This window comes from Anser brachyrhynchus (genome assembly GCF_964034855.1).
Source record: "Anser brachyrhynchus genome assembly, chromosome: 5".
In the NCBI taxonomy this organism is placed as follows: domain Eukaryota; kingdom Metazoa; phylum Chordata; class Aves; order Anseriformes; family Anatidae; genus Anser; species Anser brachyrhynchus.
This window is the reverse complement of record NC_137699.1, coordinates 17,755,793-17,768,630: the sequence shown is the minus strand read 5'-3', so window position 1 is coordinate 17,768,630 and position 12,838 is coordinate 17,755,793. Positions and strand designations below refer to the sequence as shown.

The window sequence follows — 12,838 nt, the reverse complement described above, 5'->3', positions numbered from 1 at the left end:
GTTCTTTCATCTCTTGTTTCTGTGTTCTTACCATTGTAAATGGGAGAAATAGAAAGCCATGGGATTCTGTACACATCTATTTCTCCATTTGGCCTACATCTATTTTTGACATGACTTCACTGCTTCATTGTTTGAAATCCTGTGTAGTGTTCAGCACAATCTTAGAGAGCTCTTGAGTCTCACGCTGAAAAACGTTCTAAAGAAAATGTGTTAGCTTTTCAGGAATACTAGAACTCTCTGTACAATACTTCAATTTTCCTTCTGTACTGTCCCTTACTGGGCTGTCTCATATCTGCACTGAAGAATTCCTGCCTCATTTTTTTAGGTGTGGGCCTTCTAATATTCTGATACTGGTACTGCCATCCAAATAAACCTGTTTTATTTTATCTACATACACATACATACACACACATGCTTATATATATATAAATAACGATTAAAATCCACATACTTCCAAGGGGTATACCCTCCTTAAAAAAATTAAAAATAAAAAAAAAAAAATGCAATTACAGAAAGTATAGTGATACAGATTTTAATGGACACTGCAATAAGTTAGCACCAAGACACTTAAAATTACGATAATATTGATCAAACAGCAATAGAAAATGCTAGCAAATTACATGATTGTTTCTTTTATGCTAAATTGAATTGAACTTCGTTCAGGTTCTACATCTACCTACCCACAGTTTTTTCTCTCTAATAGTTTAGATCTGCATCTTGTTGCTAAAATGGGAGTGTCTATTAAAAAAAAAAATCAGGGGACAACAGAAATGTTGTCCCAGAACACAGTAGAGTCATGAAGACTGAGCTATACTCAAAGTCCAGCATGTACAGCTGACAAGCTGGTGTTAGAAACAAGATAAATTTGTTTAATGAAGGAGTTACCAACTCTAGAAAAATTCACAAATGCATCCAATGCCATCAGACAGCAAGACTCAGTTACAGTTTTCCAAATCCCATCTATCAATTGTTGCAGGTTTTAAACAAGAAAAAATGTTTTTTCTAGTTATAATCCAGTTCCAGCAAGAATTAGTTAATACAAATTCTGTAATCTGCACTATGGAGAAGGTCAGACTGAATGATCACACTAAATCTCTTCCAGCTTTAGGATCTGTGACCTATAAAATTGAGCCAGAGATCACTGAACAAATTTCATGTCCCATATAAATTCAAAAGTACTACTTTCTTCTTAGATCCCCTAAGCCTAATTCAACATATTCTGGTTTCTGGCCTTGCCTCTGAAGGCACCCTGGGGCAGGATTATGCATCTGATCTAGATGCATGATCTAGCTAGGAAAGATGAGCTCCCAAGGGACGGGTTGCCTGCTTACCACTTCCAGTAGCTCCAATGGAGCTGCAGGGGCTTAGAACAGGATCTGGCCACCAGCTGGAACAATTCAGTTGAACACTTCAGGCCTCAGTGCTGCACTTTAGTGAAAATAGAACTGCAACAGCTGCTTACACAGAGGTGAATTTCACTTGCAGGGAGTAACCGAAAATCATTATCGTAAGTTCTAGTTCAGTTAAAATATTAGTTCAAAATTTCAGCATTCGAGATGTCTGGGGTATTTGCTGTCTGCTTATAATATGACCCTTGATCTGCCTATTTGGCTCAATGGCATTATCCTTTTATGCATTTCACCAGAATTGTTGAGGACAGTATAATCTACTCAATTACTTTATTTATTGTAAAGCAAGAAATTACTCTTACTCATTTCATAACCTGCTCAATATCCAAAAATACATTCTGCTTTGTCTCCAGTCAGAGCAATTATCCCTGGTATACTTGAATCATTTTTCCTACTGATTATGCTTTAAGGCTTTCTTTCTTCTTCTTTTTTTTTTTTTTTTTCTCCCAGCATAATGCTAGCGACACTATTTGTCTGCTTGTTTTTTAATTCATCAGCTTGCATTAGTTCTTTACACAGGCTACAATTTCGCTTCCCTGAACACTACCTCAGAAGTCTCAAGCCAGCGAAAGCTATTAAAAACAAAATCAAAAAGTAAAGAATAAAAAGAGAGAGGAGTGGAGAAAGGACTATGCATTACGGCATGCTTTAAGGACTTGGGGAGGTAACTGACCCAGCTCCATGATGGAACAGCACACAGGAATATTACAAAAAAAAAAAAAAATCAGTGTCCAGCTGGTGGATATAATGGTCCCAGCCTAGAGTGAGCAGAGAAGGTGAGCAGCATTTCTCTTGATCTGGAGCTAGCAGAAGACAAAGACCTATCTAGAAGCCAGGCTAGGAAGAAGTGAGCACTGAGGGACACTTTGGTCCAAACATGACAAATGGGGCAAGACCCAAAGACATACCAATTGTATCCACACTTCCCTTCCACCTGTCCTCTGCCATCCTCCCAGACATTTCCAGGAGGAAGATGGGGATAAGCCAGCCAGCCTTGCACGACATATACCCACTGCTCAGACCACAAAGCTCTTGCACGAAATGAAAACTATCTCAAGGGCACTGAAGATAGCCTGGGGTTCCTCTGGTAGTTTATTTTTTGCTCAGTTACAAGGCTCGTCTCGTTCAGTCTGTAAAATAAACTCTTAACAGGAGCAGCTGTGGCAATCATTCCCTACCTGGTAGGTGGCAAGAACATGCTACAGACTGGTTTACAGAACCAGACCACATCACTCTACAATCTATAGTACTTATATTAGCAGTTACATGTCAACATTTCTCTCCTTAGTTTCCTGCTCAGAATTTAAAGTAAGCTTTAAGAAATCACAGGCTATGGCCAAGTACTACATGATTTGCAATACTCTGCTCTGCCTACAGTTTCACATCGGATAGTTTAGAAGCTCTGATCTACAAAGCCCATAGAAAAATCAAATGTATGAATATGCACAGAACTACACAATTTCAAAGGCCAAGAAGAACAATCCACTTCTGGAAATTAAGCTTAAAGTTTGAAATAAAACTAAACAGTTACTGCACTATTTTGTGCTAATACATATGCAGAAAAAAAAAATACCTGTGATCAAAGGGAAAAAAAACTACTGTAAGTTTTTCAAGCCCTGGCCTACATTCCAGTATGTAATCACATTAAAAGATAATAATTCCCAGTTTTCCAATTTGTTTGCTACTGCATACCATGACTGAACATATGACATTCTATTCCTTGTAACCCTTTGGAGAAAAACAGATATATAATAGCAACAAATTTATTGCACACCACTCAATATTTATTGGGTTACAACTCATCATAGAAATTGTTAATGTAAAGCTTTTTTTTTTTCCTATGGACATGAGAAATAATCATTCATTTCACATAAGTATTTAAAATAAACTGGAAAAGGGAACATAGGATTATGTCAATCTCTCACACAATATGCATTTAAAATGTTGGCAATGTAGATCTCAGTGTCATTGGTATCCTGATTACACTAACATCATCCCTTTTCCGTGTTAAAATGCCTAATAGCATATGAAACAGGTTAATGTTACTCCCATTCAAATGACAAATGCACAAGGCTGTAATACATGCTTGTGTCCCTTTTGCTTCTATTAAGTAACATGAGATAAAAATAGAACTAGTCTCATGCTGCTGACAGTTTTGTGGATTTTTAAGTCTTTTGACTTACTGCCCTTTCTTGTTTCTGCTTTTATCTTTCTCAGTATGATTTCTCCTAACTTGAGAAGTATTCTTCAGACATTTGATTTATGAAAATCAAAATTACGAAAAGGTTCCCAAAACCAAAATAAATAAGTAAACAAGCAGAATATTCATTGGGCTGGCTAGCATTTAATTGGAAAAAAAAATACACTTGCAGCTGAAATAAATAAATTAATTAATAAACCAAGAATGCTGACCTCAATCATTCTGATCTAATTAAAGAAAAGGGGTTAGAAAAGCAGTTTTACCACAAACCCACTAGTATCCTTGTCTTTTAAAAGACCCGTTTTGCTCATTCTACAATAAAATGCATGTTTCTTAAGCTATTTACAGTCAAAATTCCAATAAAATAAATATTTTTAGTCATATTTTACTCATGAAAAATGTTTGATATAAAAGCAATTGCCCTGTGTGGAATATGTATATTTTAAAGGAAAAGCCTCCTATATTAGCAGACTTGCAAAATTAAAGAAAAAAAAAAAAAGAAAATCCATGCGAAAGCACAGGCAAACCATCACATACACATATCTCTGCATAATTATAGAGGAATACAGGAACTCTGACTTGAAACCTAGCAACAGTATCCAAGTATTAGTTAGTCTGCTAATCAACTACCAAAACTCACACACCAGCTCAACGTGTTTCATTTTTCAAAAACAAAAAGCAAACAAAAATAAAGCAAAAGAATCCTATCGCTTCTAGCATCAGCGCTGCTGAAGGATAAGATGAACAATATAAAACAAACCTTGTTCACTTGAAGAAGAACAACCCATGTCATTTAATCCATCTGAAAATTCATCTCATCACAAAGAACCAAGGCAAAAGACATTTAAAAATAGGCTATCCAAGTCAAAGGATTATCAGCTTGCAACATACTTAATATCTGCATATCTGTACCTAATGAAAGCTTCAAATATTACATATATGATTGTTTTTTGTACCTCCATTCTATAGAAGCCATAGTAAATTCTATATAGCAAATGCTTCCTAAATCTGCTGTGCTCATTTACTCACAGACAGCTGCAGGCTGGATGAAAACAATCAGGGATTAACTTCTCTATTCATCACATCTTTTAATCCATTATTTTCTCTTAGTTTGCAATAAATAAATGCATGAAGTTAAATAAATTATAAATGTACTGTAAATAGTAGAAATAAAATTTAAAAAAAAGGAAGTTTAAAAAGGGACATTATTTTTTTTCAGTGGTGTGGTACTGCCATACAGTACATGAGGAGTGTATGTAGTGTCTTCCTGAGTGCAGCAAAGAATAGTCACTTTGCTCTAAGATACTTCTGGGTTCCCAAGACTTTCATAATAAGTGATAATTAGAATAAGTTGCTTTTACATTGTTATTATTCCTTACGAAACTAATTTAGGGGCTTGATTAATTGAAATAATCTGAGAAACCATACTAAGTATTTCATACTGCTTGTAAAGCAAGTTTCTAAGTACCTTATGGTAATAGGTTTTCTTGCTTTATGAAAAATATTATTTTCATTTGTTTCAAATAGGATTACTTTAAAAATGATAGGGCAATTTGTATTCAACTTTGGCATGTCTGTCAAAAAACAACAAAGGGATTCACTGATGTTTAGAACTTCATAAAAGAAATAAATACAATTAAATCTGTATCTATTTTTTAATCCCTTACTGATATCCTTTTTTCCTCTCTTCGGAATCCTTTATTTTTATATATGTTTTGGTCTCACAAATCAGTACCATCTCCATCAAATAAGACTGATGCAAACATTCCCTGTTAACGACAGCAAGGTGTCCGTTACTGTGCTAAGCCACAGGAATTATCCGCAAGGCTTTTTTCTCCATTTGTTTCTGAAAATTGCAGCACCAAGTCAAAAAACAGTTATCTGCACTGAATAGTTTTCATGCCACAGTTTCAACAGACTGCTCACCCAGATACCTAATGTAAAGATTAAGTGGCAGCTGATGGTGGGAAGAGCAGCAAGGTAGGAAAGAAACAACTTGCTGATAGAAGACAGAGCATGTGTGAGAGAACCCACACAATGCTGAGCATTCAGAGGAAAAGGTCAATTTTTTTTAATAGGACAGAATAGCTAACAGATTTCATATTAGTACCATGGCTAAGCGGAAGCAGGTTTATTGAAACTCCAGTTTGCTGGGAGGGACAAGGGCTTAGAGCCAAAGAGGAATATAAGTACTTAAATTACAACACTGTCTGAATGTTTAACTTTCTGTAAATCAGAGTCATGAAAATAATGACCAAGTTTGGATTCTGGGTCTCCCCCTTCTACGGGTCATCCCACATTTTCTCATAAACTTCCTGTGTTAAATCAGTCAAGAGATAGAGGGCTGCACCCACCCGTGGCAAGAATGTGGTGGACATCAGGCTTTCTCCAGACTGAAGGAATGATGGAGAGAGGGAGAAGGGGTGAAGGGAGGGAAAGGTGGAGCGAGAACAATTGCCGCACATGCTCTTCAATCACAGTGCTGGTGCTTAAAGCTGTCTCAGTGTACGTCTACCAGCTCTGACCTCTCCTGATAGTTTTGAAACCCTGAATGACTTTATCTGTCTTTAAACACCCTCAGCTTAGCCAACTGAGTGGTCTCTATAGCACAATTTTATGTAGCTGAAAACTTTCCTGGCAAAATGTCCTCTCTCACATTTACTGGATATTCCTTGGACAACTCAGGTTGCCAATGGCACATACATACTCTGTTCTGGATACAACCATTATTTCATTTGCTTCTATAAAAGGAAAATGGACATAATTCATCTCTCTGACTAAAAGTATACGCTCATATTGGCCCTAGGTAGATACTTTAATCTGGCAAGATCTGAGTGATAGAAACAGCCATTACACACCTTAGAACATCCCCCTCTTTCAGTCAGATGTCACATTACTTTAGTAACATGGGTCATCATTTTTGCCTTTTATGACTCTAAAATAGATATTATTACATTTTCTTCTTTTTACAGTATAGAGTCAAGTCTTACAATTATCATATAAACAGAAAAGCTTATTTTATATTTGCCTGTTTGTTCATAATTTCAACATATTTGTCTAATATAAGTGCTTCATAATTAAATAAAAAGGAAGGGCAATCTCTGTAGGAATTGATCTGTATCTGAGATTTTTGAATTTTTAGAGGGGCAAAGATTTAGTAGTTCTGCTGTAAATTAGTATTTTCTACTGCTAGAGGATACCCTGGTCGTTTTTTACTTGAGCTGCTTCTCTATGATCTTCAACAATGAGGACAGACTTAGCACTACATTTTGGCACAGATTCAGGCCAGGAAAAAAAGGGGGAAAAAAAGAAAAGAGAAAAAAAAAAGTCTCCCTTTAAGACATGCAGTTCAGCCACTTCTTGAGGCTGAACAATCCTAGACTTTGTGTATGGCTTAAAATAGTATCCTACTCTAAAAGCCAATGAAATATAATTGTCAGACAAAGGTGGAATAGATAACAAGTGATAGACCCAGTACTTAAGCATGCAAATGTATTTATGTAGAGCTCTTCTGGACTAGTGCATTGAGATGTAGTGCTCCTGCTGCTGGCACGCTGCAGCCTCATCCCATTACTGCATAGGCAGCAGTCTCCTCCTCCTGTGGAAAGGCTGAGCTATGATCTCTGCCACTGAACAAAGCAGCTCATTCACGGCAATGCATGGCACAGGACCATGAATCATAAGCATTACATTACTGCTGTTAGATCCTTATAATTGCAGTTTTGGCAACAACACTTGAAACAGCTTTGTGACTACTGACAAACTGGAAGACACCCACATAATACCTTCTGCATTGAAAGTACAAGTGACTTCCTACTGCAATAGCTTGGGACAACAAAATTATCTAAGAATAATGTTAATTAGCTCATGTCAAAACAGATGGACACTGATAATGTAGTTCCTCACTGTGTAAGATTAGAGATTTTAAGCAAATATTATTTTCTAAATTTCAGATACTTCAGTTTGAGAAATGTAAAAACTTGTTTCTGTCAACAGATAAAAAAATAACTGTTCTTGAAACTACTAAGTTAAGTCCAGTTTCCAGCTACTCTAGCCAGTTAAAATTTTCCCATCCTCGAGATGACACACTTAGGAAAGCAGGTAGATTCATTCTGAAAAAAATATTATTGTTATTTCTATTACTTTGTTGCATAATAGGCTTCCATTTTAAAAGTATCTATAGCTAAAGATACTGTATGACGATCACTAAAAGTCAAAATATTAGGTCAGAAATCTTCCAAGAGCAATGTGGACATTCTTTCCAATACATCACCAACCCCTCTGCCAACAAATGCTTTTGTGAATAATCACAAATATCATCAACAATCTTACTATTAAATGATTGAACACCACATCATCTACCATCTAAAACTTCCATAGGAAAAGGGGACACACACAAAGTTGTATATATTCCAAAGAATTTCCCAAAGTTGTAGCTTATTGATTATTAAATAGGTCTAAAATAATAACGAGGCTTTATGAACTCATTTAATATCAAAATTCAATACGTAACCAAAAATACACCTTCTGAAAGTGTATTTCATGAAAAATGGAAGCTTTAGGATACTTCTCTAGCTCTTTGCTATTTCTTGCCACTCTGTTGCCTCTGTGCTCTAAGAAGGTGCATTAATCAAAAGTTGTATGTTGGAATACATCCAAAACTATAGGAATATAGCAGATAACCAAACTGGTAAGGTAAGTAAAAGTCAAGTTTTTGAAGTTGAAGTGCTGAACATAGTTTTGCACATTCTTCATTATGCTAGCTATCAGGTTTTCTGCTCAGGGTATTGTTGTTTGATTCATTTATTTTTTATTTGGGAAACATTCAAGAAATAGATATTTTGATGCATTCAGTTCTGCCTAAAGCAAAAGCCATGTGGTTATCATTTCTTTCCTGAACTAAGTCTCATCCATCTACTTTTTAACTAAATTCCAGTTTCTCTCATACATTAATACAACTTGGAAATGGCACCGGTCAGGGGGAAGGAGAAGCAGTATAAAACTGAACAGTCAGAGAGGAATGACTTCAGCATGAATATGGCTTTATGTAATCCGACTTAGAGGCTACAGTCAATAAGTGTACTGTGAGCATTACTTACATTTTACAGTTACTTATGCCAAAAGTGTACACATAGTTAACACCAGCAAGTCATTCCTTCACTAGACTTTTTTTTTTTCCTTGTACATAACTATTTTTAAGAGAAAGAATGCACTTAGAAAAACAAGATGCAACAGTTTGCATTGCCTATGTGCAGCACTTTTTCTGCACTGGCTGTACAGGCAAGCCAAAGAACCAAGAACTAGCACAGCAGAAATAATGGGGACCATTTGAATCTAAGCAATCTTTTCCTTTCACTTCAAGATCATCAAAAAGTTTTTAAAATCATTAGCCATATGTAAATATAAACACAAAGATTCTTACCATATTAGGAATAGCTGGTTCATTTCTAAATTAACTGTTTACATCAGACTATTTGTAAATACAGAAGGAAGACATCTTATATGGAAAGGAACTACCCCACTATGTCAGGTAAAAATCTTACAAACTCACTATGAACTGCAGAAACATAACTTTTATGCAAAACTTTTATGCAATTTCTTCACTTCTCTCAAAGCATACTGCAAAGACTTAAAAGTATCACAATGCTACTAGAATTCACATTATTGTGCCAAATTTTAAACTATGTCCCTGCAGAGCATGTGGAACTAGGCAGGGAAAGAGAAGAGAGACCTTAATCTAGAACAGTTCTTTCACAGTCCTATGTTGTATGTGAGCTGACCTAGTTTTCCACATAAATTAAACACTAACAAGTCTTAGACATACATCATCGAATTAAATCAGTGCAGACAACTATATAGACCTTCCTACTTCACAATGAATGCCTTTTTTAGAGCAACTTCAGGATGTTCCTACAGAGTTTTATTTGACTTCAGCTAAAGGATTTAAATTTATTTTAATTAAACTGGGTTAGAAATCGCTTTTTTGAAATCTTTGTTTTAATGGCAAAACACAGTATGTAAAAAGTTCTTTAAATAACCTTAAGGTTTTTTTTTTGTTGTTGTTGTTGTTGTTAATAGACCTTAATGCCTGTCATTTGGAACTGCTCTAGACTTAATCCAGTCTCACACACCACCCTCACTGAGGGGAAAAGATTTTATAGATAATAGTTTCTGCCATATATGTCTTCAGTTCCAGAGAAGCATCTTAATCTTCTTCTGACCAATTATTTGTACTCAAGAGCTTCTCTGGTACGATGCAAAAGTTCAAAACAGCTTGCAGGAGCCAATTTAGCTCTGCTTCATATGGACACATGTATTTAATCTGTTAGAAACTGGCTAATTCATACTCATGAAACATCTATGACTTGCATTATTTCAAATTTATATCAAAATTACTTTTTTTTCAGAGCATATTTTGAAAACATTTTATCTTTTTCTCCTGCCTGCGTTTTTTTTAAGGAAAAGTTACTTCTAAAATCTTCCTGAAACGATACCGTCACTAGCCCTGTAATCATATCGCACATTGAATGATATTAACTTCTTTATAAAATCTTGGTTTTAAAATGTGTAACATTTTCAGTGTTTTCAAATATTTTGCTTACCAATATCAGCTTCCCTGTGGTTCTTGATATATTCAGCGAGCTCAAAATTTCCCGCTATTATAGCCACCTGAAGGATTGCAAAATAGTTACCATTAATATATTGTCATAATTTAAGTAGAAAAATATGTATGTTACATTATTTACAAACAACACACATATATTTTCATTTTGCAGAATGGAGTAACTGTTTGCTTCTTGGACATTTCCACTTCCATTCTGCTACTACTGCACACAATGCATTTCTGAAGCAATGCTAAGAAATGATATCACCACCTACCAAAAGCAGCATGACATGTCCCCCAGTTACACATTTGCTAAGGCTTCTTTGCTCATGGAAGTCTCAGGTGACCGCTAGAAGAGCTATGGAGCTTTTCATGTTGTGGTAGTCAAAATCAGCAGTGCACATTAAATACAGCATTTCCAGCGCTTTCAGCACTATACTGATGTGTGGAGAATTGCCCAATGGCAGGCTCTGATATGTTTAAGATATATTTTTTTCCTTTAATTGCTTCTGCCTTGCTCCTTACCTGAACAATGAAGCAGGAGCTGCAGTGCAATGTACATGGGATAATCAGGAAGGAAATACCAAAAACTACAAGTAGACAGGTATCACCAAGACAGCAAAGATGACTACAAAGGAGAAACTGCAAAAGTTTATGCATATATATAGAATTTAAAGTATTTTAATAACTACACTTCTAAAATAATCTTTTTCTTTTTCATGTATTTCCTGACCACCACAGATGTGTAACTGTCTATTCCAAGTTCTCATATAAATGAACTCAAAAAGAGAAACATCTCCAGTGGATATGATGAGGAAGGTGATTTGCTTATACTCTTGCTATCTCCTCCTTTTTTCTCCTCCTTGTCCTATTTTGCCCTGGATATTCAGCAATTCCTTTTTCTGCATCCATTTTGCAGCTTTCTTTCCACCCAGTGTCACTGTGGCTTTCCTAATGTTGGTAACAGGGATAAGCTGTGCTCACCTTTCCCACTGGAGCTTCTGCATAAATAGGGTGCAGGCAAAAAGCAAAAACAAATGAAAAAAAAAAAAAGGCAAAAAACCAAAAACACCTTATTTAAGGACTCCCCTGGATATAGGGCTACTGTCAATCATGAGAAATGATAGAAAATCTCAGGAAAATTCTGAACTCATTACCAAGAAAGATTATCTGCTCATCTGAACCACTCCACAAATCTGGGGGATGAAGAATAATAAAAAGGAAGAAATGTTCTTAGGGAGCTGTATGAGGTACAGTTAACATCAGTAATATTTTTTAATATAAGTTTATTTTTGCTCTCACTGAAGCAAATTTCTTTGAAGGGCCAATTCTATTTACTATTAACTGAATCAAAATAATATCAAAGTCCTCAAAAATGAAGACTATATACAAGCAACAAGATACAGACAGAAAATATTGACTATTATGTATGTAAGAGTTTACAAATCTGCTTTAAATGGTAGACTTGGTCATGTTCAGTACATCTATTTCATTTAAAATAAAAATACTTCCACATATTTTCTTTGCTTTTTCTTCTGCACTGATTATTTACAGTATGCCTCATTGTGCCATTAGTGCATCTTGTGCAGGCCTCAGAGTGGATTTACATATATCCTACTGCAGTGTTGGAACAGGTCTCATCAAAATGCAGTCTATTGACTATTAGCTATTGACTATGCAGTCTAATGACTATTAGCTGCAGGAATGGGTAACTCAGAAAAGTGAACTCACTGCAAAACTTATAAATAAAAATAGATGGGGATTGATGACAGTCAGATTATTATGTTATTCTCCATTTTACAGTCCTTCTGGTGAGCTCATTTTAAAGCATTTCTTTAGATCTGGAACTCCCATTGTATGGGAGTCCTTATGACTGAAGCCATCACACATGAAACCTTTCTGTATGCAGTTCTAGAAATCTTTGCAAAAGGACACAGATCCAAATAAATGTTTTCAAATACAGTGGAGTAATCTCTGTTTTATCTCTTGGTCCTAAGCAAGCAGAAGTTGGTTTAAGGAGAGACAGGCTGATTTAGTTCAGATTGTAAAGTCTACTGGCTAGTAAAGTACAAGCAAGCCTTCAAAAAATTACCGTGTTTTAAGAATAATACAGTATCAGAATGATTTTCTATTTAAATTTTTTTAAGCTTTACTTGGTATCAGTTGAATATAGAATTTATTATGTTTATGTCCTGAATCCAAGGTGTGTGATCCCCCACTCTCACACCCCCAGCCCCCCCTTCATATTACCACTTTCAGGTTCTGCTGTTTTTCTTTGTGAATTGTTTATTTCATTACAAAATTCTCTCCAGCATAAAGGGTAAATATAGCAATTAAGTTTGTTTCTCATTTCAAGGGTATGTATGATAGCACAAACTCTATTCCATAGTTATACAGCTCCTAGCAGTTATACTTAATAGGTATATACTTGTGTTTTAAAATAATCTTCAGTAGACAGCTATGAGTGCAGCATGTGCAATATAATAATTTTCATGTTTTAAATAATTGACCCACATACAATATCACCACACTTACTAGTGATAATCATGTAATTATTTTCTGATTACAATATTAAAAGCAATGAAATGTTTTGCTTTGGGCACTTCTCAGCTGTGTTACATCTAA

General features: G+C 35.4%; 1 protein-coding gene across 8 annotated transcripts in view; it reads right to left on the bottom strand.

The window, feature by feature from the left end:
- SHANK2 (SH3 and multiple ankyrin repeat domains 2) overlaps nucleotides 1-12,838 on the bottom strand; it is a 354,395-nt gene that overhangs the window by 262,414 nt on the left and 79,143 nt on the right. For all 8 annotated transcript variants that reach the window (XM_080594526.1, XM_080594522.1, XM_080594527.1 and 5 more), the window contains one exon: nucleotides 10,212-10,278. In XM_080594526.1, coding sequence (XP_080450652.1) covers nucleotides 10,212-10,278 — 67 coding nt within the window. The remainder of the gene's footprint in view (nucleotides 1-10,211; nucleotides 10,279-12,838) is intronic.